At 35.0% G+C, this 22,319-nt stretch overlaps 2 protein-coding genes across 6 annotated transcripts; both read left to right on the top strand.

Annotated features, from left to right (window-relative positions):
• The first annotated feature begins 7,541 nt into the window (after positions 1-7,541).
• SR34B (RNA-binding (RRM/RBD/RNP motifs) family protein) lies at positions 7,542-12,428 on the top strand. Of its 5 annotated transcripts, XM_089622984.1 has the most exons (14): positions 7,542-7,677; positions 7,923-8,013; positions 8,494-8,559; positions 8,641-8,715; positions 8,809-8,941; positions 9,027-9,073; positions 9,238-9,295; positions 9,615-9,664; positions 9,760-9,816; positions 10,037-10,152; positions 10,227-10,328; positions 11,397-11,430; positions 11,943-12,037; positions 12,159-12,428. In XM_089622984.1, exons 2-14 carry the CDS (start codon positions 7,927-7,929, stop codon positions 12,160-12,162), a joined length of 924 nt encoding a protein of 307 aa, XP_089479110.1. In that variant the 5' UTR covers positions 7,542-7,677; positions 7,923-7,926; the 3' UTR covers positions 12,163-12,428. The 5 variants fall into 5 exon arrangements, 4 of the variants coding, with proteins under 4 accessions (XP_089479110.1, XP_089479113.1, XP_089479112.1 ...); XR_016300682.1 differs by lacking the exons at positions 11,397-11,430; positions 11,943-12,037; positions 12,159-12,428 and adding exons at positions 10,497-10,674; positions 10,752-10,839; XM_089622987.1 differs by lacking the exons at positions 11,397-11,430; positions 11,943-12,037; positions 12,159-12,428 and adding exons at positions 10,752-10,839; positions 10,921-11,060.
• A 2,825-nt stretch (positions 12,429-15,253) lies between these two features.
• On the top strand, positions 15,254-19,765 carry LOC149388976 (cytochrome P450 CYP736A12-like). Its single transcript, XM_089623799.1, has 3 exons — positions 15,254-15,571; positions 17,371-17,742; positions 18,845-19,765. Exons 1-3 carry the CDS (start codon positions 15,257-15,259, stop codon positions 19,685-19,687), a joined length of 1,530 nt encoding a protein of 509 aa, XP_089479925.1. The 5' UTR covers positions 15,254-15,256; the 3' UTR covers positions 19,688-19,765.
• The last annotated feature ends 2,554 nt before the right edge of the window (positions 19,766-22,319 follow it).

Raw genomic sequence — 22,319 nt, 5'->3', positions numbered from 1 at the left:
GGTTTAATAATGTATTATATGAGACGAATAGTAGGGAAGCGCGCAGGGGTTTATTCTTTGGCAAGCTATTCGAAGAGTGTAGTGGGTCCACGTGGAGCCTGGACGTACGTATTTCTGGGACTAGGTTTGGGAAAATAGTAAGTCATAAAGTATAGGATATAGGTCATGGTAACCATTTCAAAAACAGTTTTTTCACTTTTTAAGTTAAAAAAATTAGAAACAAAAAGTGAAAATGGTGTTTGTTTTAATTTTTCGGAAAATTTTTTAAAAAAATTTTGAAATTATTTTGTAAAAGAGTAAAGAAAACTGAAAACAAATAAAATGTATTTTTGGAAAAAAATTTATTCTCTTCTCTCCTCCTTCTCCTCATCTTATGTCTTTTCATTTTTTCAAAAACAAAAATGAAAACGGTACCAAACACTTTTTTCAGTTTTTTCAATTTCTCAAAAACAAAAATGAAAATTGTACCAAACAACTTTTTGAAAACAACTGCAAAATAATTTTTCAGTACAACTACAAAAATTAGAAAATAGAAAACAAAAACTTTTTGAGTTAACTACCAAACAACCCCACAATTATTATTATACATGAAGGAAAAAAAAAATTTGAAATCAGTAAAAATCCAAGAAATTTAAGTTTTATTAGATAAATTTTGAAAATATGTTTAATGCAAGGTGTAATTATGTAAATATTTGCAGTGTGTCTAAAATTCTTAATATATCTACATTTTAACAAATATGCCTTTACAGATGGTTAGGAAAGTCCTTCTTTGGATATGGACGCGCATATAGCTCTGGTCTAACTGGTTTACTAAGAAAACAGATATCAAGTACGTGCCTTTAATTTTAAAATAAATCTCTAATTTATTATTCCTCTTCTCTCTCGAACCTCTTGTTTTATATAATGGTGGTGTCCGGATTAGACCCGACTAATATCCACGAGGCTCTGACATTATCGACTGAAAGACTATCTTAATACCTCAGTGGCTCCAATTATTGCGTCCATGGAAAATGGAACAACGGGCCTACAAGGTCCCAAAAATCTCCCTTCCCACTAAATCATCTCTCAATCCTCTTCTATCACTTCTCACAAACTTATTCTCGAACGCAAACAACTTAACAAGCCATCAATCACCGCATGCCGACATTTTTCTCTACTTTCTCTTTCTCTTCGTTACGCGACGTCGTCGGAAAACTCAGATGCCCTTCGTCCATGTCTTTTCCTCCTCCTCATCTTCGTCCTCATTTTTTCGAGATTTGTTCAATCTTCATTTTAAGTTAGAATGTTGATTATTTTTACTATATCTAATTAGTTAGAGGTTCTATTTTGATCTATGTTTTATTGAGTTAGTTAATTGATTTTAGTTTGGTTTTAGGTTGTGATTATAGAGTTTTCAAAACAGAGTTTTACGTTAGAACAAGAATCTAAACTAATCATTTGCTCTTGTGCAATTCGTTGCGGTCTCCTGTGTGGTTCGCTGCGGTGTTGTGTTGTCCGATGCCTTCTCGTGCATTCCGTTGCGGTCTACCATTTATTCATATTTACATAATCACACCTTGTACTACACATATATTTCATAATTAGTAAGATTTTGAGCTATTATAAGCGGGAGTGGCAAAATCTCATCATTGTGAGGTGATTAGATGGTTCGATTAAAAAAAAATTCAAAACATCTTTTAAAACTTCAAAAACTATATTCGTAATCGCTAATTTTTTATGGGTTCTTTAGATATAAAACCATATGAGAACTCAAGTTTTTTCATATAGTCAACTTTAGATAAATGTTAAGTAAATAGTCACAAGACTTTTAATACAAAGTCAAAAAGACATTAATAATTGTAAATAAATTATTAGACTCCTAAGGCATGAATAGAATGCTAAAAATGCTCAAACAATCTTACATCACTATAGTGACTATTTATTTAACACTTAAAAAGATTAATTATTTAGCAAATTTTCAAATTTGAGTGGCCTAGTTACATAATATTTTGTTTTTTATTATAGAAAAAAATGGACTTTTATCAGCTCACTGAGCAGGAAAACATAAGAAAAAGCTTGATACATATGGTGGTGATTCAAACCATGCAACAAGGACAAGTTGATTTGAACCCGGAAGAAGTCAAATGATACGATGTGCTACAAGTTATTTCATAATCAAATTTGAATATAATTCATGTAGTTTTATTCATTATAATTAATGAATTTTAAACTGTTAAAATCTTTTGTATGAAATATGAGAAAATTTTGCATTTCTCTTACTCAATCAACTATATATGCATCCAAGTTGATAGTATATATAAAACATCTCAATCAATTACTAAAAAAAAATCTCAAATTCCAATTATTATATATATATATATTATTATATATTTATAAAGAAGAGCCGGTGTGAACTGTTCACACAGACTCAGTTTCCTATTAAGTCTACAGTTAAATGACGAAAATACCCTTTAAACGTTTCATTATTACACTTCTAGCCATTCGGATAATGCCACTCACAACAATTTACAGCTTTGCCACTCCAAAGCTTTCTGAATTAAGCTAGACACTTCCAGAATTATTGACGTTGTCAAAAAAGCTCACGGTACAGAAAATTCTAGAAATGTCATTTAAACATATCATAATTACATTGTGCGCTATTCGACGATATTACAAGAATGTCACTCATAAAAAATTACAACTTTGCCACTCCAAAGCTTTCAGATTTAAGCTAGAAACTTCCAGAATTGTTGGCGTTGGCAAAGAAGTTCACGTATTGTACAGAAAATTCTAGAAATGCAGGGACTATAAATGTGAATCAAGCTGGAAAAAAAATTACAGCATATACAAATCAACAAAGTCACTCAGATCATCAGTTTAAAAAAAACACCATATATAAAGCATCAAATCCACCGTATTGAAATCAACAAAGCCAGTAACAAGTTTGTCAATATCGTCATCAGTTGAAATCCACCAAATAAAAAATCAAAGCCACCATATTGAAGTCAACAAAGCTACTCCTACGTCTATCCAGGTTCAAGTTTGTTTCAGAGCAACAAAATACGTCATCTAAGAGCAGAATTCCAGGAAAAAAATATGGAAACATATTTCTCACCTATCATGATTTTTTTTTTTCTTTTTGCCTAATTATTATTTAGATGAAAAAGAAGATCATTGCTTAACAATACTACACACTCTACCAGACATAATTCATAATTGCATCCAACACAAGAGTCAATCCAGTTACCATTATAAATATAAAACCACATGAAAATTATATTTTTGCTGTTGCAAAAGACATAATAGAAAAATCCTAAACAAACTAACCTTTTCGCACACAGGAACAAGCATCTGCAACATTTTTATCCACAAATTCTCTCTATTCTTACTTGAGCAAAATAATTACTTATTCAAAAGTAATAGACCTTTTTAGATCACATATTTCTTTATCACAATAATCTATAAATAAATCTTAAATGTTCAAGAGGCGTCAATTTTCAGTAACAATTAGATATATTTGAATTCCTATTCAGCAAAATTTTATATAGCTGCATTTATATGTGGATATCCAAATTTCCAAAACAATATCTATCTACGTTTAATGGAAATCTGGCAACGCACTTAAAGGAAACAAAAAATTCTTGAAACACCAGAAATAAAATATATGGCATAAGTCCACTCCAGAATATGCCAAATTGCAAGTTGAAGAAACATGAAAAGAAAAAACCCAAGAGTTAAATGCCTAAATTACTTTGTCACTAACCATGACAATAAACATGCAATAAACGTAAAAGACATAAAAAATTACACAAGAATCATCAACACAAGTCAAATACAAACAAAAAAACCTGCAAACCCTAGGTCTCGGTCGTTACTCAACCTCAGGGCCACGAATCTGGAAAATCTTCCACCACTACCAAAAAGTTCTAACACACGAAAACACTATCACAGGGTCGCACAAGACAGGAAGAAGAACAAAGTGATTATTTAGATTTATTGGCCGAGTATTTGAGAGAGAGAGAGAGAGAGGCAAGATGTGTTTTGATCTCCAGCAAGGGTTTCATGAGTCATAACCTCATTCAATCTGGCCCACTTTATTGCTAGACCCGGATCACTATTGACCGCAGGATCTGAAGCACACAGACGGCTCGGATTTGTTTCTAATGCCTTTCGTTTAACTTATGAAGTCTTTATATTCTTTTCTTGCGTTGATTTGTTGTATGAGCTTAGGCCCAAGATCAAGATAGTTGGATCTTTTCTCCCAAGACAAACATTATTGCTTTTAAACATACAAATTACAAAAATAAAAAATATAAGGTAATATTAACTAAAATAGCTCAACGAGTATGTCATATTTATTATCACAAAAGTACAATTAATTATTTCAAGAACTTTTTAGTACCAATATACATCAACCCGCAGCAAGGCGCGGGCATTTTTGCTTGTATATATATATATATATATATATATATATATATATATATATATATATATATATATAAAGGAGAGCAATAATTTATTATTCACACAGACTCAATTCATTATTCATTCATCTAAGTTATAAATTTATGTATCGAGAAAAATAATTCTAAGAAAGCCACCGCAAACCAAACAGATTATTTTCAGTTTGCATTGGTTTAGCTTTTTATCAGGTTTGTTTGAGTTTAAAATATAAAAAATAGTGTAGTGGTTCAAGTTGTTTTTACATGATGAAAAAAATGATGAACCTTTCCCGATTACACCATGTTAAAAATAATGGTTACTTGATTTCAACTGTGCAGGCCGCTCGACATCAAATCGAGCAAGCTCGAACTATTAGAACGGGAATGACATCATCGTTACAAGTTCCCCTGCCGAGACAACAGTGGCTGCCGAACATGGCCGGGCTTTAACTCAACCGATCGATAAAGCAGACTCAAACCAGAACTCCAGCAATTTTGAAAACAAGTTTCGAGCTGTAAAATAAATACAATAAAAAGGAATGCAACTATAGGCGATTATCATCATCTTCATATTCGTTGCTGATAATAAACATATCAGCGAGTAACGCAATACCTTGCTATAAGTTCTTCGAATGACCAATGTGATACCCGACCTCTCCTCCGATTTCACACTTGCGAGCTTTTGCCACAATTTTAGCAATAGAGACAACTACGGCTTTGTGCACAAAATGGGCTTTAAATGAGATTTTACCGCGATAAGAGTGATGTGATTCTCGAGGACTTTTTCAAGGATTTTTTCGTGGAGAGTAGCGACGGGGAGAGACGAGAACCAACAATTATCGACCCATGGAGAACCGAACCGGGGACATACAAGGTCCCAAGAATCGTCCTTACCACTAGATCCTCTCTTGACTTTTTTCTTTATCTTCTCTCAAACTCGAACGCTCCTCGTCCATCTCCTCTCCTTGTCTTCATCCACGTTTCTTCAAGATTTGTCCAATCTTTATTTTAGGTTAGAATGTTGATTTTTTTTTCTTTTTACTGTTTCTTAGTTAGAAGTTATATTTTGATTGATGTTTAATTGAGTTACTTAATTGATTTTAGTTTGGTCTTAGGCAGGGTGGGCTTGGCACGCTTGGAGGCCTAAAGCGAATTTTTTTTTTTACCTAAAAAAATGAAGCATGCACAATTTAATTTTCATATTTGATGATGATGATAATAATAATGCTGGATTATATTAAAAAAATAAATTATATTAGGTAAATATAACATTGCAAATTCTCATTTATAAACCAACTACAATAAATTATATTAGCCAACAAGTGACGTTCATAATTTTAATAATATTATAAATAGGTATTTATTGATTTATTGAATAATATAATAAAATAAGATATACCAATGTATTTTGTATTAATTATAATTTATTTAAATTAATAATAAAACAGTGCAACTAAATAACCAAAGTATTTTGTACTTGACCTTTTTGAAAGATACGCAATAACCGACATAATACATAAGATTTATGAATAGATCTTTCTACACATTGCCTTATGTAAAAATGAAAAGAAAAAAGAAATTAGGATAGACATCATTAATTAAAATTTTCCGCTTTTTATTCTACATTGAACCTAATTTATTTAAGTTAATTTATACAAACTTTTTTAATTTTGTTTATTGCTTTTAATTACCTGTATGTAAGACAAATCATAATGAAATATTTGTACAAATTGGAGTAAAAATAAAAATAATTAAGAATAGTTGAGAATTTTGCGTCGATTTTAAACGATTTATTACGAGCAATTTTCTCAATAACATCAGTTTTAATTTTTTACATCACTTGTATTATCTATTGTTTAGATGATGCTAATCGAACGCTAATTTATCAGTTTTCTATTTGAATTGCTTTTTTTTTACGTAATTTTTCGAACAAAATTTTAAATGTGCAGTTTAAATGATCAATTTGGATGTTCAATCATAATGAAATAGTGTGGATGAGATGATTAGTTTAAAAAAAAAGGCCGGTTAGGTATCTAGCCCAAATTGACCACATCTTTTAAAATTATAGCCCAACTATTACTTAAATTAGGTAACTAGCCAAATCCACTACCAAACAATATTATATTCCTATCTTACCCCTCATCAAATACACACCAAAATTTTCGGATCCGACTCAAAATCCTTCAATCCTCCGATATTGCCTCCGAACTCTCCGTCGATTTCGAACTCCATCGATTTCGAATCCCTCAATCCTCCGATATTGCGTCCGACCTCCTTTTCCGCCACCAATTTTCCGATTTTTCCACTTCCGAACCCGACGAAGCGTCTCCGTTCTCAGACTTGAAAAAATGGTAAGTATATATTATTTCCAATTCGATTAACCCATAGAACACCGTAATCGAAACCCTCCCTCGCATCTCCGATCAATTCTCTGTTAGATTAACTATAAAATATGCTTTTTCGAATGGTAAATAATATTTACTATCGGACCATCCGATAGTAAATATTATTTACCATTCGAAAAAACAAAATACTTGTCTCCGATTTGACGAACGATTCCATGATTCAAATTTGATGATGAATAACTGGAAAAAATTTGGAATTAACAAGCAAATAAGAATGGAGTTGTAAGAAACTAAAGAACCTAAACACCTACACTAGACAAACATAAACTAAGAAGGATTAAATGACTAACCTAAACGAACAGATAATATAAGAATAATAGAAGAACATCTACGAAATCGATGATCCTACTATTCCAAATGAGTTGTCGAATATCCTGGTTGCAAATTGCAGGATAATTTTAATGGTAAATAATATTTACAGTCGGGCTATCCGATAGTAAATATTATTTACCATTCGAACAAATAAAATACATGTCTCCGATTTGGCGAATGATTCCATGATTCAAATCCGATGATGACTAACTGGAAAAAATCTAGAATTAACAAACAAATAAGAACGAATTTTTACGAAACCAAAGACAATTTTGGAAGTACGAGAAATATGAGGTATTTCCCTAAATAAATAGATAGTAGGTTTATAAATCTCAAAAAATGATTAGTTCAAATGGCGTGGCCATAGTTTCCCAAATTTCCCTTTTGTTTTTCTCTTGTTTTATTTTTAAAATTTTATTTTATTTTTTCTGTACAAAAGCCAACTTAAATTTAAGAGTCTCGCGCTAGTTCAAAACCCTAATCTTGAAGCGTTCAAGCTCAGTTCTGAGTTCTCGGTGCGATCTCCGAATTCGTCCGAGGTAACACCTTTCTAACCTTCGTCGAACCCTAAAAGTCGCATCTGCTTATTATTTTTTCGTGTTTAGCCCATGAGAAACTGAATCAAAACCGAATTCTGAGTTTTCGGACAAGTCTGTGCTTCTTAGGATGTTATTAGGGTTTTCTGTGTCCTAATGAAAAAGCGGTGATTGTTTTTCTTTAGAACTGCCATTTCTGTTGTCTTTTTTCGGAAATTGAGTTTCTGATTCGCCATGGGTTTCGTTAGGAAAATGAGTAGCCGCGCGAGCAGAACCCTCTACGTTGGGAATCTTCCAGGGGATATTCGTGAAAGGGAAGTGGAGGATTTGTTTTACAAGGTGAATTCTTTAAACACCGTTTGGTCTGGTTTTGTGAACGATTCTTTAGTGTAGCTATTTATATCGGTTTTCTAGTGCAATTATGTATGTTAAAAGCTAATGTACAATTTCTCACTCAAAAGAGGTCTAGAATTGGAGAGGAGTAACCGTTTGAAAACAATGTTTTATAGCTCTTCTATTTTTTTTTTGCTTGCTGGTGTACAATTTCTCGCCCGAAAGAGGTCTACAATTGGAGAGGAGTAACCGTATGAAAACAATGTTCGATAGCTCTTCTATATATATATATATATAATTTTTTTTGCTTGCTGATGTACAATTGCTCGCCCAAAAGAGGTTTACAATTGGAGAGGAGTAACCGTCTGAAAACAATGTTCGATAGCTCTTCTAATTTTGTTTGTTTTGCTTGCTGTCATTTATCGCAATTGTTCTATGAAAAGAGATATCATGATGGTAATTGTCTAATGTGAATCCACTGTGCAGTATGGACGCATAGCTCACGTTGACTTAAAGGTTCCTCCGAGGCCTCCTGGCTATGCATTCGTTGAGGTGTGTCTCTCTCTGATAGTGAAAATATATTTATGCGTTTGGTACTTTGTTTTTCGTCCTCCTAAGATGTGTGTGCTACAGTTTGAGGATGCCAGAGATGCTGAAGAAGCTATACGGGGTCGTGATGGCTATGATTTTGATGGGCATCGTTTGCGGGTTGGTCACTTTTTCATGGTTTGTCTAGGTTTTTCGTGCTTTCTGTGGTAGACTTCCCAAGATGAGCCTACTTGCATCTTGAATTTTTTTAAGGTGGAGCTTGCACATGGTGGACGTGGAAATTCATCATCTGATCGTCACAGCGGTTATGGCGGCGGCGGCGGCGGCGGTGGAGGCGGTGGCAGCCGCGGTGGACGTGGAGTATCAAGGCGGTCTGAGTATCGCGGTTTGTGTAGTATTAGATATTTTTTACAGAGACTGTTATTTCATTTTATGCACTTGATTGTTAATTTTTGTCTTGTCATTTTCAGTACTGATCTCTGGGCTACCCTCATCGGCTTCGTGGCAGGATCTTAAGGTGGGTATTAGACTTTCTTTTTTGTAATTCTCCCTCTGTGTCACTGTCCCTGATTTTATTCATTTTCATGCACAAAGTCTCTCCTGACCTCTGTTTTTTTCATATGGATTTTTTTTTTGGTGGTGTCTTTCCAATTTTACATTAATGCTGGAATTCTTGGGCAGGATCACATGCGGCGTGCTGGAGATGTCTGTTTCTCTCAAGTCTTTCGTGATGCTAGTGGTAAGTTGTGGATAATATATTACTTTGGCATGTTTCTATGGTGCATCAGTTAAGAGACTGTGATTCTGGTTTTCTCTGGGAAACTTTTGGAAGGTTTTAGAATGTTCTAATCGTTAAGAACTGAGCATATTGTTTTCATCTTTCACGTGTTATGTGTTCTTTTTTATGCCATGATGTGTGTAACCAGCTAATTTTCTAATAAATAAATCATGATCTGCTAAATAGGTTTCGTATTTTTTTTCTTCGTTCAAATTTTGCATTTTTTAGGATTTTGTAATTATTTATTCAGTTCTTGAGTCTGGTTCTGCCTTAATTATAGGCACAACAGGAATTGTTGACTACACTAACTATGAAGACATGAGATATGCGGTTAGTCACTTTCCTGCTTTTGTATCTTGGATATTTGTTGTTTACCAGAGTTGTTGTATGATGGGAGTCAAGTTTATAATATCTTTGTTTTGCAGATTAGGAAGCTTGATGACTCCGAGTTCCGTAATGCATTTTCTCGGTCATATGTTCGAGTATGAATCTACTTTCCTAATCAGTGTTTTTTTTTTTTTTAAACAATAACTACTTATATTAATTAAGGCGTGAGCCGATTTACACAAAAAAGGTGAGACGAGAAAAGCCTAGCCCCTAGATCCAACGCTAGTCCAACACGCGAACCCAATAGGGCGAGACAGTTAAAGCTTGCCAACTTTCTTGCTACTTACGTTCCTTAAAACTGTTCGGTTACTGTAGGTAAGGGAATATGACTCTAAGCGAGATTCATCCAAGAGTCCTGGCCGAGGACGGTCCAGAAGCCTAAGCCGCAGCCGTAGTCGGAGCCGAAGTTACAGCCGGAGCAGAAGCAGGAGGTTATACTTCTCTCTACGTAAAACTTGTGAGTTTGCAGTCGTTTTCCGTTTCTGATATCATAATTGTGATGCAGCAAATCTCCAAAAGCTAAATCTTCTCGCCGCTCACCCGCCAAATCAGGCTCAAGGTCTAGATCTCGCTCGCCTGCAAGATCCAAGTCGCAATCCCCAGTGGGGTAAGTTTTGTTTCATTGCTCACTTCTTTATCGACCGCATCTGGTTGTCAATTAGTTTCCGTGTGTTCAATTGCGGGCATCTCTATTTTCTATAACATTCTATGCTAGCCTATTGTGGTGATGCATTGTGGTTTGGTTATTGCAATTTCCGCTGCATGGCTCTGGTAGCAGCATGGGTGATGATACTACCTTTGTTCCTTCGTCCGTGGGATCATATCATTGGGATTTACGTAGAAGGCAGTTTTAGTTCTGTGGAGGCACATGTTTGAACTCCAACATCAACTTGGGCTGGCTTCTTTATTTTAATTTACTTGGTTCAGCAACCGGGATGCATGGAAATAATCCGGTAGCCGCGTAAAGTTTTTTTTGTTTTTTTTCCCCGTTTTTCATTTTTGCAAATTATATACTTTGTTCTTCTACTAGATTTGGATTTATGCAGCAAACTGGGGATTGGATATTAGGATCTTGATTGGATATGGTTCAATTGCTTGCAACTCTGTGGGTTGTGGAGGTATGATGTTTCTAAGTTAGGCAGCCTTGATGGTTCCAATGTTCTAATGCTTTTAGCATTGCATATATCCGTGGGTGCTAGATTGGGAACAAAGGAGGTCATGGACTGCCATAGTAGAGCTGGATAACCGTGTACTAAGGACCATTGAAATTTGGAGTCTCCATCAATTTGCTGTTGAGAAACTTCACTTTAATTTCCCGCTCCAACGCTTAGGGCGACATTTACTGGATTCCCTTGATTCTGGTGGTACAGTTGGAAAGAATGCCCCTCTACTGTCCTCACTAGTGTTAGCAATCAATAAAAAAAAATCGTGCTTTTTTGTCTTCTTTTTTTTTCCCCCCTCTTGAATCTAACATGTCTGTAGGAAGCGAAGTAATCATGTGCATTGACTTGACTTTCGTTTCTAGTCTACTGAACTTTTTTTTATTTTTATGTTTTTCCTCTCATCCATATTCTTTCTGATATCTTTGACGTGGAAGAGGCATCACGGATCTTGGATCGAATTTGGTAAAAGGAACCTGTGGAATTTAAATTGGTTGTTTCTGGAACTTTTGCAGATCTCGTTCAAGATCTAGATCACCACCTCTGCCAGTAAGTGCTCTTATTTGGTTTTAATATGCGCAATACAAGTTTTCCTCTTTTCGGCGCCTTGGTATGTCAGACTATGCCCCATATAACAAAGTGATGTAAAGATTTGGAGTTTGAGAGAAAAAAATAAGAAGTAAACATTTGGAACATTTCTTAGCTTTTTAGATAGATATTATTTCAATAGTACCTTTTGAAAACAGTAACCATATATACACAAAGCCTTACTTCATTCTGCTCGTTTAACAATCACTTGCTCTTTTAACAACCATTTCCTCATCTCCCTCTCCCCTTTATATGGTTCAAACAGAAAAGAGAGAGAAAATGCCAGATGAACTGATCCCCTGAATATTGGGAATCCATTAATGAGAAAAGCTTGGTTTCTGAATTCACCTTGTTATCTGGATTATATATATATATGCACACGTTTAGATTACATGGTCAGTTTTGGCACTCCGATGTCCCGATCCCCTTCACTTATTGTACGTTTGGCTTTGTATATTATTTTTATATATCAGAAGCCTGCAAGTGCAAGTCCCAAGAAGCGCAGTGTTAGCAAGAGTCCCAACAAAAGCAGAAGTCGCAGCCGAAGCCGGAGCAAGAGCTTATCTGGGTCTCATTCTTTACTCCACTACTTTTTATACATTTTTTTTTTCTCTCAATTTTCAAATTATTTTCTTCCTTTTGTTGACATGTTATATTTCTTTTCTCTGCATATCCGTATTTCTTGACAGGTGAGATCTTGAACTCCAATTGTTGCTCACCTCTACTTTGTGATCCTCACCGTGAAACCTTCCTAGGTTTTGCTTAGGTAAAGCTACATATGGTTCCCATGTAAGGATCAGAGGCTTGTTGCTAGGTGTTTGTTTTAAGGGTTTGGATGGGATTTTAGATATATATTTTGTTTTCCATTTTCTTGGGAATCTTGTTGAAGTTGTTGAAAGTCTTGAAGTTTGTTTACTCTATTATGCTATACAATATATGACCCGAAGACCTTATTTTTACCTTGCTGTTTAAGATCTGCTCATGTTACAGGATGCTTGCTCCTTGTTAAACAAACATATGAAACAAACATAAATCTTTCAGTTTCTAAACTTCGATTATAGATGATATTTATATCAAGAATATTTTTTAATGTTCGATACGTAGTTGCTTTTACGCAAATATAATACCCAATACCCACGAATTGTAAAGAAAGACTAATTATTCAAGGTGATAACTTGGTCATGTGACGGTGTTTTGTATCTATAGTTGTATGCAATACAATGTGGTGCGATTAATTAGAGTTGAAAGGGTTAGGAGAGTCATTTGCTTGATTTTCTTATTATTTCTTTGTGAGTAGAGAGTAGTACGAATCATAAATAGCCCGTGTCCTTCAAATTAAACGTTTTTTTTGCTTTTTACAAAAAAATTAAACGTTGGAAATCGACGGTGGTTGTGTCACAAACGTTATATATATTTTCTTTTTCCACTGTGAAAAGACGTGTAATAAATTTCATGAAATGAATTTTTTTTGTTATTGATGTTTTTGGTTAAAAAAACATGTCAAAATTCTAATTTTATCAATATACAAGTACCGTTTCTCATAGGTATAGAGAGCGAAATTCGAGAAAATTGTATGGGATTATTCCTATTCTATGACCTCCACAATGATTTTGGACCAAAATAAAATAAGTTCAATTTAATCCTAAACTATGACTATCTATTTTCTTTAAGTACAAAAATACCCTCAATAACTCACTGTGACTTTTTATTGACATCAATACAAATAAGTTCCAATGTTTATTGACATTAATATAAATAAATAAAAAAGAACAAGAATTAATTATTTTTCAATAACTCACTGTGACTTTTTATTGACATTAATACAAATAAGTTCCAATGTTTATTGACATTAATATAAATAAAAAAAGAACATGAATTAATTATTTTTCAATAACTCACTGTGACTTTTTATTGACATTAATACAAATAAGTTCCAATGTTTATTGACATTAATATAAATAAAAAAGAACATGAATTAATACAAGGGATCCCTTAATACAAATAAGTTCCAATGTCAATAAAACAGATGGTTTATTGACATCAATGTTAATAAACTAGACAGTTTATTAACATCAATGTCAATAAACCAGCTACTGTCAACCCCGGCAACACCAAACACATGTTATCAAAATTGGGAATCAACAATATTGTATAAACACACATTTGGGCGCAGTTATCCACCCGATGTTCTCTCGGTTCTACCCGGCCTCGCCTCGCCGACGCTCGTGCGGCAGCTCCGTCATGTCTCGGGCCGTGTCCTCGTCGACCCGAACCGCCGCTGTGGGCTCTGCGTAGCCCGCCCTAATCGAGCCTAGACCCTCGAGAACAAAACTCAAACGAAGACCAAACAAAATCCATAACAACTCAGTTACACACGGCAAAAAAAAACAGCATACACGGTCAAGTCTCACAGCGAAGTCCAAAACACGTCAAAAAATCAGCAAATCCATGGTAAATTCATCCAAAATTCGAAAACAGCCCAAATCAACAATCCCAAGCATAATTCCAAACACAAAATCGACTCACAATATCAACAATTCTCAAGATTATCAAAACCCCCAATTTCTAATGAACATACCCTGATTTTTCGGCCAAAATAATCAAGAGAAAATCCAAACAATAATCTTAATCCATGAATCCGAGTAACAACATCACAACCGAGCTCAAATCACGTCCAGAGTACATCAATTTCACGAAATGAAACCAGAAAATAAAAAATCTCAATCTCATGAACAAACCCTAATCTAAAAATCCATTTTCGGGTTTGATTTTTCTTACCAAATTCCTGTGAAATTCACTCTCCTCGGTGGGTTCTCTTCCTTTCCCGGCGTTCGCTTCCCGGTCGGTGTCCACGGCGACGCGCGGCGTTCTCGTCTCCTCGGCCAAGGCGCGCACGGTGGAGAACTGGTGGCTTGAGCTGTCGGCCGAGCTTCCTCTTCCTCCGCGAGCTCAACTCCGTCTCACTCTCACTCTCTCCCGAATTCTCGTTCTTCTTCTTCCTCGCTCAACTCGGCGACAAACCACGAGAACCCCAAACTAATTTTAGGGGTTTGAAACCCCCGTGATAAGCCTCGACGGAGTTCTTTTTTTTCGTCTACGGCGACTCCCGCAAGAGAGAGAGAGAGAGAGAGAGAGAGAGAGAGAGAGAGAGAGAGAGATATTTTGGACGAAGAAGAAGAAGAAAAGAAACGCAGAAGAAGAAAAGAAAAGATTTTGGACGGTTTCAAATGAAAAGAAAAAAGTTTTAATTGTTTATAAAGAGAAACTAAATTGAAAGGATATAAATGTAATAGCTCAATTCATGTAGTCATATTTTAGGATTAAATTGGACTTATTGGATTTTGGTCCAAAATTATTGTGGGAGTCATAGAATAGGAATATTGAGATCGGTAGATTCTATGTTTTTTTTTCATTTTTTTTTCTTCTTAAAAATGCCTCATATTTGTATAAAATTTTACACTAAAAAAAGCATTTATTTGGAAATAAATGTAGAATGGGACATATATGTTTACTGCTCAAAAAAAGAGGCAATCTAGACAATTTCCCACAAAATTCCCCTTAAACGTAATTTTCTTAAAGCAACGTCGCTCTCAAATGTAAATGTCGTTTTTCTTGCAAAACTGGACTCCCATCAAATCCCATTTAGATGTCAAACAGCGGACATCAGATACACTATAAATGCAACGACCGTGCCTGATTGATTATATTTTTTAGACATTTAAAAAAAGAAAAGAAAAAAAGAACCCCTATGTCTATTGAACAAGATATACTTATTTATCTCCAAAAGATGAGTCCATCTCAGGCTTGGATCCTCACATTTGTGTGCTTAGTTGCAGCTCTCGTAATGCGAGTGATTAATAAACCCAAGCGTCATCGGCGGCACGTGCTTCCTCCCGGGCCGAGGCCGCTGCCGGTGATTGGGAACCTTCATCAGCTGACGTCGTTGCCGCACCGTGGGCTCCGCAGCCTCTCCCGCAAATACGGCCAGCTCATGAGTCTTCGCCTCGGTCAAGTCCCGACTATCGTGGCCTCCTCGCCCCGCGTCGCCCGCCTCATCCTAAAGGACAACGATATCGCCTTTGCCAACCGTCCAAGAACTCAGGCAAGGAACCCAAACCCCCTCTCTCGCTCTCAATATATATATATATATATATATATATATATATATATATATATAAATAGAATCTGTAAATAAAATAAATGATAATGTCCCGTTGAAGATAGTATATATTATGGGTGATTCAGAATGGCTTGCCAATGATTATATAACCATCGTATTGAAAATCGCATCTCTAAAGTATGGATCGACGTCTTATGCATCTAACTCTATAAAGTGGATATACAATCCCCTCCAAAGTCCACCAAAAGCAAAGACGTAGGGCCGCCTTTGCTTCCTTGAAAGAGAAATTGTCTTGAAAGCGCTGAAACCGTCATGACAAACCATGTGAAAATTCGGATGAAAGCTTCAATGTCGATGCAATTCGAATAACATGAGAGAGAAGCATTGACATCTAACATATGTAGAGGTTTGATAAAATTTGAACTATATTTATATACAAAGGTGGAGCCAAATTTTGAACTTTAGGTTTTTTTTTTTTTGCAGTGTAGCGAAATAACCAAAATGAAAGTATGAAATTTGTTTTTAGCTTATGTTTCACAATTTTTAGGGAAATAGCCAACAAACTTATGTGACAATAATTAATGTCTGATTTACCCTTATTTATTAACAAATTCGTCACTTTCTCTCTCCTACTTTTTTCCTACATTTTTTTTACATAAAAACTTCAAAAAACCATATCTATCTCATATGAACTCGAAATTGAGTGATTCCAAATCCTACGGATTCGTGACGCCGAGATCTTCAGAAATAGATCCATTGTGTTTGATGAAAAATCATGTTTAATACCATAGATGTAGAAAAATCACGTTATTACTTTAAATATGGAAATAACTGGAAATTTTTGAAATTATCAAAAAAATAAATGGAAACGTAACTATGATGCATTAAACATAATTTTTCATCAAACACAATGGGTCTATTTTTGAAGATCTCGACGCCACGAATTTGTAGGATCTGAAATCACTCAATTTCGAGTTCGTATGAGAAAGATATGAATTTTTGAAGTTTTGATACAAAAAAAATTATTTGAAAAAAATAGAAGAGAGAAAGTGACGAATTTGTTAATAAATAAGGGCAAATCAGACCTTAATTATTGCCACATAAGTCATTTGGCTATATCCCTAAAAATTGTCAAACATAGGCTAGATACAAAATCACATGTTTAAAGTGGCCTAGTTACTTACAAATCTCTTTTTTTTTCATAAAACATATAAAATTTTTATAAAAATTCAAGGGCGTGGGAGGCAATTATAAAAAAAAAATCGTATAACTTTTGGGCAAAAGTATAAATAAAATAACAAATTGTGCATAAAAATGCAATTTCTAAAAGTGTAGGGGCATCGAATATTCGATATAGTAGATGTACATATAGACAAAGGCGGAGGTATTGAAATTTTAAAAATATTATATTTTGACCAAATACACCATCCATGACTTTAATTTCTGGCTCCACCCAGTGACTAAGACAACACGTATGCAACATATTATGATAAAGCTCGTATGACTGTTCATCGGAACAGTTATAGTCTGAATATTCATAAGTCCAATACCATTGATGATGCTGTATTCTTAATACTTGAATACTTAGACGATAAATAATTTTAATTAACCGAAGATAACTATTCAACTAATTCAAATGGTATCATATTAAAATTCCACTCGTCTAGTTGGAAAAATAAAATAATTTTTTTTTTTCTCATTTTTTCGAATAAAATTAATTTCTATATGCAGCTGAATAAATCTATCATAGATACATCTAAGTTTCGAATCGTTTCATCCAGGCCACCGACCTGATATCGTACGGCAGCAAAGGGGTTGTCTTCCAAGAATACGGCTCGTATTGGCGAAACACGAGGAAGCTATGCATGCTCAACCTCCTCAGTGCTTCTCGGATCGAGTCCTTTGCGGCGTTGAGGATGGAAGAAATGGACGCACTCATAGGCCATATCCTAGTAGCAGCTCGTGCCAGCAAGGCAATCAACGTAAGCCAAAAGGTTGGAGAGTTTGTAGCCAACACCGCCGCGAGGATGATTCTCGGGCCAAACGTCGAGGACACGTGTAAGATGAAGGAGCTTGTGAAAGAGAGTGTATTCCTTGTCGGTACTTTCAACATTGCTGATTTTCTTCCTTATCTCGAGCCCTTTGATCTTCAGGTTTCTTCCTTTAACTCTCACTTTTACTAAGCCCTTAACCAAAAATAATTCTTATAATTGTAGTTTTGAATTCATGCCGATAAGTTTGATTAATTTATCAAACATCTGTATTGAAATTAATTAATTCTTGTGGATTTCTTAGATAATCCTATTTCACGTTGAAAACATTTAGGTTATAATCTAGACTAAAACACCAATTCATCGTCTACAGTGTCATCTTTTATTTGTTTGGTTTGTTTTCTAAGTACAAAAAAATGTTTTGTTTTCTAAGTGAAAATAAAATAAAAATGGAACGACTGATAAATTTGAAAAAAATGGGTTGTTTTTAACTAACCAATGCATGTATGCACCATATATATCATTATAGAATTAGGTACGATGGAGCTATATTTTTAATATTTGAATGATGGAACTATATTTTTAATATTTGAATAATTGAAGGGCTCTATAATATAAATTTGCATAATAGCCAATGTTTGGTTAATTATAATTAATTAGCCACTGATTCTATTAACAATAATTTAATTGACAATTTTGCCCAATTAATTTCCGCCTGTTAAAAATTAATGTGCGAAAGTTATTCAGGCAAAATTGTAAACTATTTTTTGTTAATAGAATTGGTGGCTATTACGTTGGCTACTTAGAAAACAATAAATTTGATGTGGCTTAGTTGCTTATATTTTTAATTTGGAGGTAAGTTTCTTCATGTTTATATGTGCATAATCTTAACAATCTAAATTGAAATACATTATAAAAATCAATTTGAAAGAAACATAATAAAATTATATAAGATAACCATTTGAAATAATCACATTACACTGTTTAGGACATTGTCATTAATATTTTGATGATTTATATAAATAATTTAGCTCATTTAAGAAAATAATCACATGGTCAAAAAAATTATTGAAATATTATACGGGCACATTTTGACTGTTTCACTAATTTTATAACTTTTCCTATTTTTTAGACCTATAAATTTCAGATGGCTACTAGCATTTGTATTCATAGTAATTTTGAATGTGAAATGATATTGCTTGGAGATGTTTCCTTTACCGTACGAATTTTCGGAATTAATAAAAAAAAAAAATTGTTTGTGTAGGGGCTGAAGAAGGCTATGAAGAAAAATGCGAAGTCCATTGATGAAGTGCTAGAGAAGATATTCGTGGAGCACGAGAAAGTGGCAAACAAGCAATCATACAAAGAAATGGATTTCGTCGACATATTGCTTTCGATGATGGATAAACCAATGAATCCTCAAGATGAAAATCCGTGTATACTCGACCGAACAAATTGCAAAGCAATCATACTCGACATGATCGTAGGCAGTTTCGAGTCCTCGGCCATATCCGTCGAGTGGACTCTTTCCGAGCTTATGAGAAACCCTAGTGTCATGAAAAAGCTTCAAGAAGAGCTGGATCGTGTCGTTGGGCTGGATCGGATGGTGGAAGAAAATGACCTAAACAAGCTCGGTTACTTGGATATGGTGGTGAAGGAGACTTATAGGCTCCACCCGATCGGACCGCTACTAGTCCCTCGCGAGTCGAGGGAAGATATAATCATGGATGGATATCACATTCCTAAGAAGTCGAGAGTCATAGTGAACGCTTGGGCGATAGGAAGAGATCCAAATGTGTGGTCGGAGAATGTGGAAGATTTCTACCCTGAAAGGTTTATCGAAAAGAACATTGATTTTCGAGGCCGCGATTACGAGCTTCTCCCATTCGGGTCTGGTCGTCGAGGGTGTCCCGGTGTACAATTAGGGCTCACTACATTTTATATTTGTGTAGCTCAATTGGTGCATTGTTTCAACTGGGAGCTTCCCAACGGCATGAAGCCCGCTGATTTGGACATGACCGAGAAGTTTGGCCTAGCCACAGGAAGAGCTCATCCTCTGCTTGCCAACCCCACTTATCGCCTTTCAAAGAACCTTTTGTTGATTTAAAATGTCATTTTTCATTTACTTGTCGTGTGTTGCATTGTAGCTCTATAATATCTTTTCTTAATATTTTATGTCCCCTCCCTGAACTTTTTTGTATGATGAAATAAGATCTGAATCTGATATTGCAAGATACGTAGTTATGTACTTTTCGTCGAAATGTGAAAGACTATTGGTAAGAACATGGACAAAGCCAAGATTGTTTTTCCGGGTATATAAAAAATTCAAACCGACCTTCTAAATTTTATCAAGAATTTTGTTCCATGTACCAGTAACATTTGTTGATCGCCATAAAATCTTATTGATAAATCAGTCTCATGAGGGGCTGGCTATTTTAAACATCACAGAGTAAATGAGCTTCTATTTTTTTTTTCTTTTTAATTAAATTTTGGAGGGATTAGTTTATAAAATAAATCAGGAGGGCTAAAGTCCCTATTACTACTATGTGGATTCGGATGTGATCATAATTATCTCTTGCTTACAATATATTTTTTTTAGTTGTTTGCAGTTTTTTTTGTACTGTTTACACTTTTTATTTAAGAGATTTATAATTAATTAAGCTACACATAATTAGTCAATTGCACTCTAGCCAACATTTTAATTCTTTTGGGTAAGATATTTACTGGGTAAGTTTTTAAAAAACAATGGCTATTTAACTAAAATATTTGAAACATTAGTCAAATTAAAATTGCAACGTTTCAAATGGCTAGTTTGTTAAGGTGCTAAAAAAAAATAAAAAAATTGTAACCAATTAGACCACTTTAAACGTGAGATTATAGTTTAGTCAACGTGTCCAAACTTTTAGACAAATAGTCATTTTCGCTGTGACAATTTTTTTTTAAGTATGTAATATTCTCGAATATATCATTTTCTCGTATATCAAGTGGTTTTTTTTTTTATTAATTCAAACAAAATATTCTTTTATTATTAATAAGTAGTTATTGAACAAATATTATTTAACGTGTATCTTTCTCCCTCTTTATCGCTCCTCTCTCTTTCTCTCTCCGTCACTTTCTCTCTTTTTCCCTCTATCGCTCACGCTCACCTCTCTGTTTCTCTATTGTCTCTCCTCTGTATCGCTACCTCTCTATATACGATTGTTACACAGAAATTTGTTGTAGTTACTTTTGTGATGGTCAGATGGCCTTGTACAAGCCAAAAGCATGTTATGATAAGTGCTACTTTTTTTATTTTTTTTATTAGTGGTAGTTTCAAATCATTCTAATGATAATGTTGTATTTTGTGTTATGTATTGTGTATATAAATTTAACAAGTATGCATGAACAATTGGGTAGGTGAAGCACGTGAATTTTTTTCTCAATATTTTCAGATAATTTAGAATCAAGTTCGGCATGACATATATTGGTGAAAATTTCCATGCTTCATTGCCGATATATGGAGATCTTTAAATATTAAACATTATATTATGTTCTCATCATCAATTTCGTGTATTGAACCATTTTTTTTCCTTTCTCCTTCAATTCTAATTTTTGTTTATTAATTATCATTAATTTTAACGTTGTTTAAATATTTTTGGATTAACGCTTAAAATCGTCCTTGGTTCGATTTAGGGCTGGACCCTATAATCGCACGTAAGTTGAGTGTGGTGAAGTTTTACTCTTTTCTTCGTCTTTGTCTCGTCAACGAATCTCCATTGTGCTTTTGTCGCGCTCATCATTCTCTTTGCGTTCCTCATGCCCTTTGGATCTTCGAGTCTCCGGATCTTTGGGTCTTTCGCGTTCTTCATGTTCTTCGTCGAGTTCTTTACTTCCTTAAAATCCTTTGAATCTCTCTCTGAAGATTTGCCTTCAACCCGTGAAACCTCTTCCGAATCTTTGTCTTCATCTTTTAATCTCTCTTTGCGCTCGTCGCATTCCTCGTCTCTTGCCTTCAACTCCTTGATCCTCTCTTCGAGCCCCCACGTCCTCGCGTTCTTGGATCTTCGCGTTCTTCAACCTCTTTGGACCTTTCTTTGAGACTTTGCGTTTAACCCGTGGAATCTCCCTCCGGAGTTTGCCTTCAACCCGTAAAACCTCTCTTGAACCATTGACCTTTTCTTCGAGTCGCCATGTCCTCGCGTTCTTCGTGTTCCTCGTTGAATCTTTGAATCTTCACACTCTCACCTAAAGCATAAGAAAACGTGAATATAGAGTGACGCGGGGGGTTTTCCATTGGCGCGCGCTCCGACGCTTAACATTAGTCATGTTGTATTGTGTTTTTTTTTGTGAACGATTCGTGCTCGTCTCTATCTTTTCTATATATAGAGAGAGAGAGAGAGAGTGATAGTTGTGGTGTGAATTTCGTAGAGTTTTGACAAGTCAAGTGAACTTACCTTGAGAGTGAGAGATGGATTGGTATTTATAGTGTTTTGGAAACTTAGGAGAGGCTTTGAGTTGGGGGCAAAGAGGTTGGAGGCGAGCGTTCTCTTGTGGAACATGGGGTTGGCGGCAACAGCTCTCCTAGAGGGCTAGTTGGCGGAAACAAGGGAGATTGGAGATAGCTTGAAGTTGGCGGCATATGGGCTAGGAGTTGGTAGCAAAATGGTCTTGGTGGTGGCTTAGGTTGGCGGCAAAGTTGGGGTTGGCGGCATTTGGTGGGCTGGCGGCGGCTCCATGGAGTTGGCGACCAAGTTGAAGTT

This window comes from Urtica dioica, chromosome 8 (assembly GCF_054948205.1).
Source record: "Urtica dioica subsp. dioica isolate 48M chromosome 8, U.dioica_male_clone48M_v1_H2, whole genome shotgun sequence".
Classification (NCBI taxonomy): domain Eukaryota; kingdom Viridiplantae; phylum Streptophyta; class Magnoliopsida; order Rosales; family Urticaceae; genus Urtica; species Urtica dioica.
The sequence above is the reverse complement of the archived record's forward strand: the minus strand, read 5'-3'. Positions and strand labels throughout refer to the sequence as shown.

Excerpts from the sequence above, each read along its gene's own strand:
- SR34B (XM_089622984.1), top strand. The coding sequence starts at position 7,927 with ATGAGTAGCCGCGCGAGCAGAACCCTCTACGTTGGGAATCTTCCAGGG. Across the intron at positions 8,560-8,640 it reads CTGGCTATGCATTCGTTGAG|TTTGAGGATGCCAGAGATGC; the intron begins GTGTGTCTCTCT and ends TGTGTGCTACAG. Across the intron at positions 9,665-9,759 it reads ATGAAGACATGAGATATGCG|ATTAGGAAGCTTGATGACTC; the intron begins GTTAGTCACTTT and ends TTTGTTTTGCAG.
- LOC149388976 (XM_089623799.1), top strand. The coding sequence starts at position 15,257 with ATGAGTCCATCTCAGGCTTGGATCCTCACATTTGTGTGCTTAGTTGCA. Across the intron at positions 15,572-17,370 it reads CCAACCGTCCAAGAACTCAG|GCCACCGACCTGATATCGTA; the intron begins GCAAGGAACCCA and ends CGTTTCATCCAG. Across the intron at positions 17,743-18,844 it reads TCGAGCCCTTTGATCTTCAG|GGGCTGAAGAAGGCTATGAA; the intron begins GTTTCTTCCTTT and ends TTGTTTGTGTAG.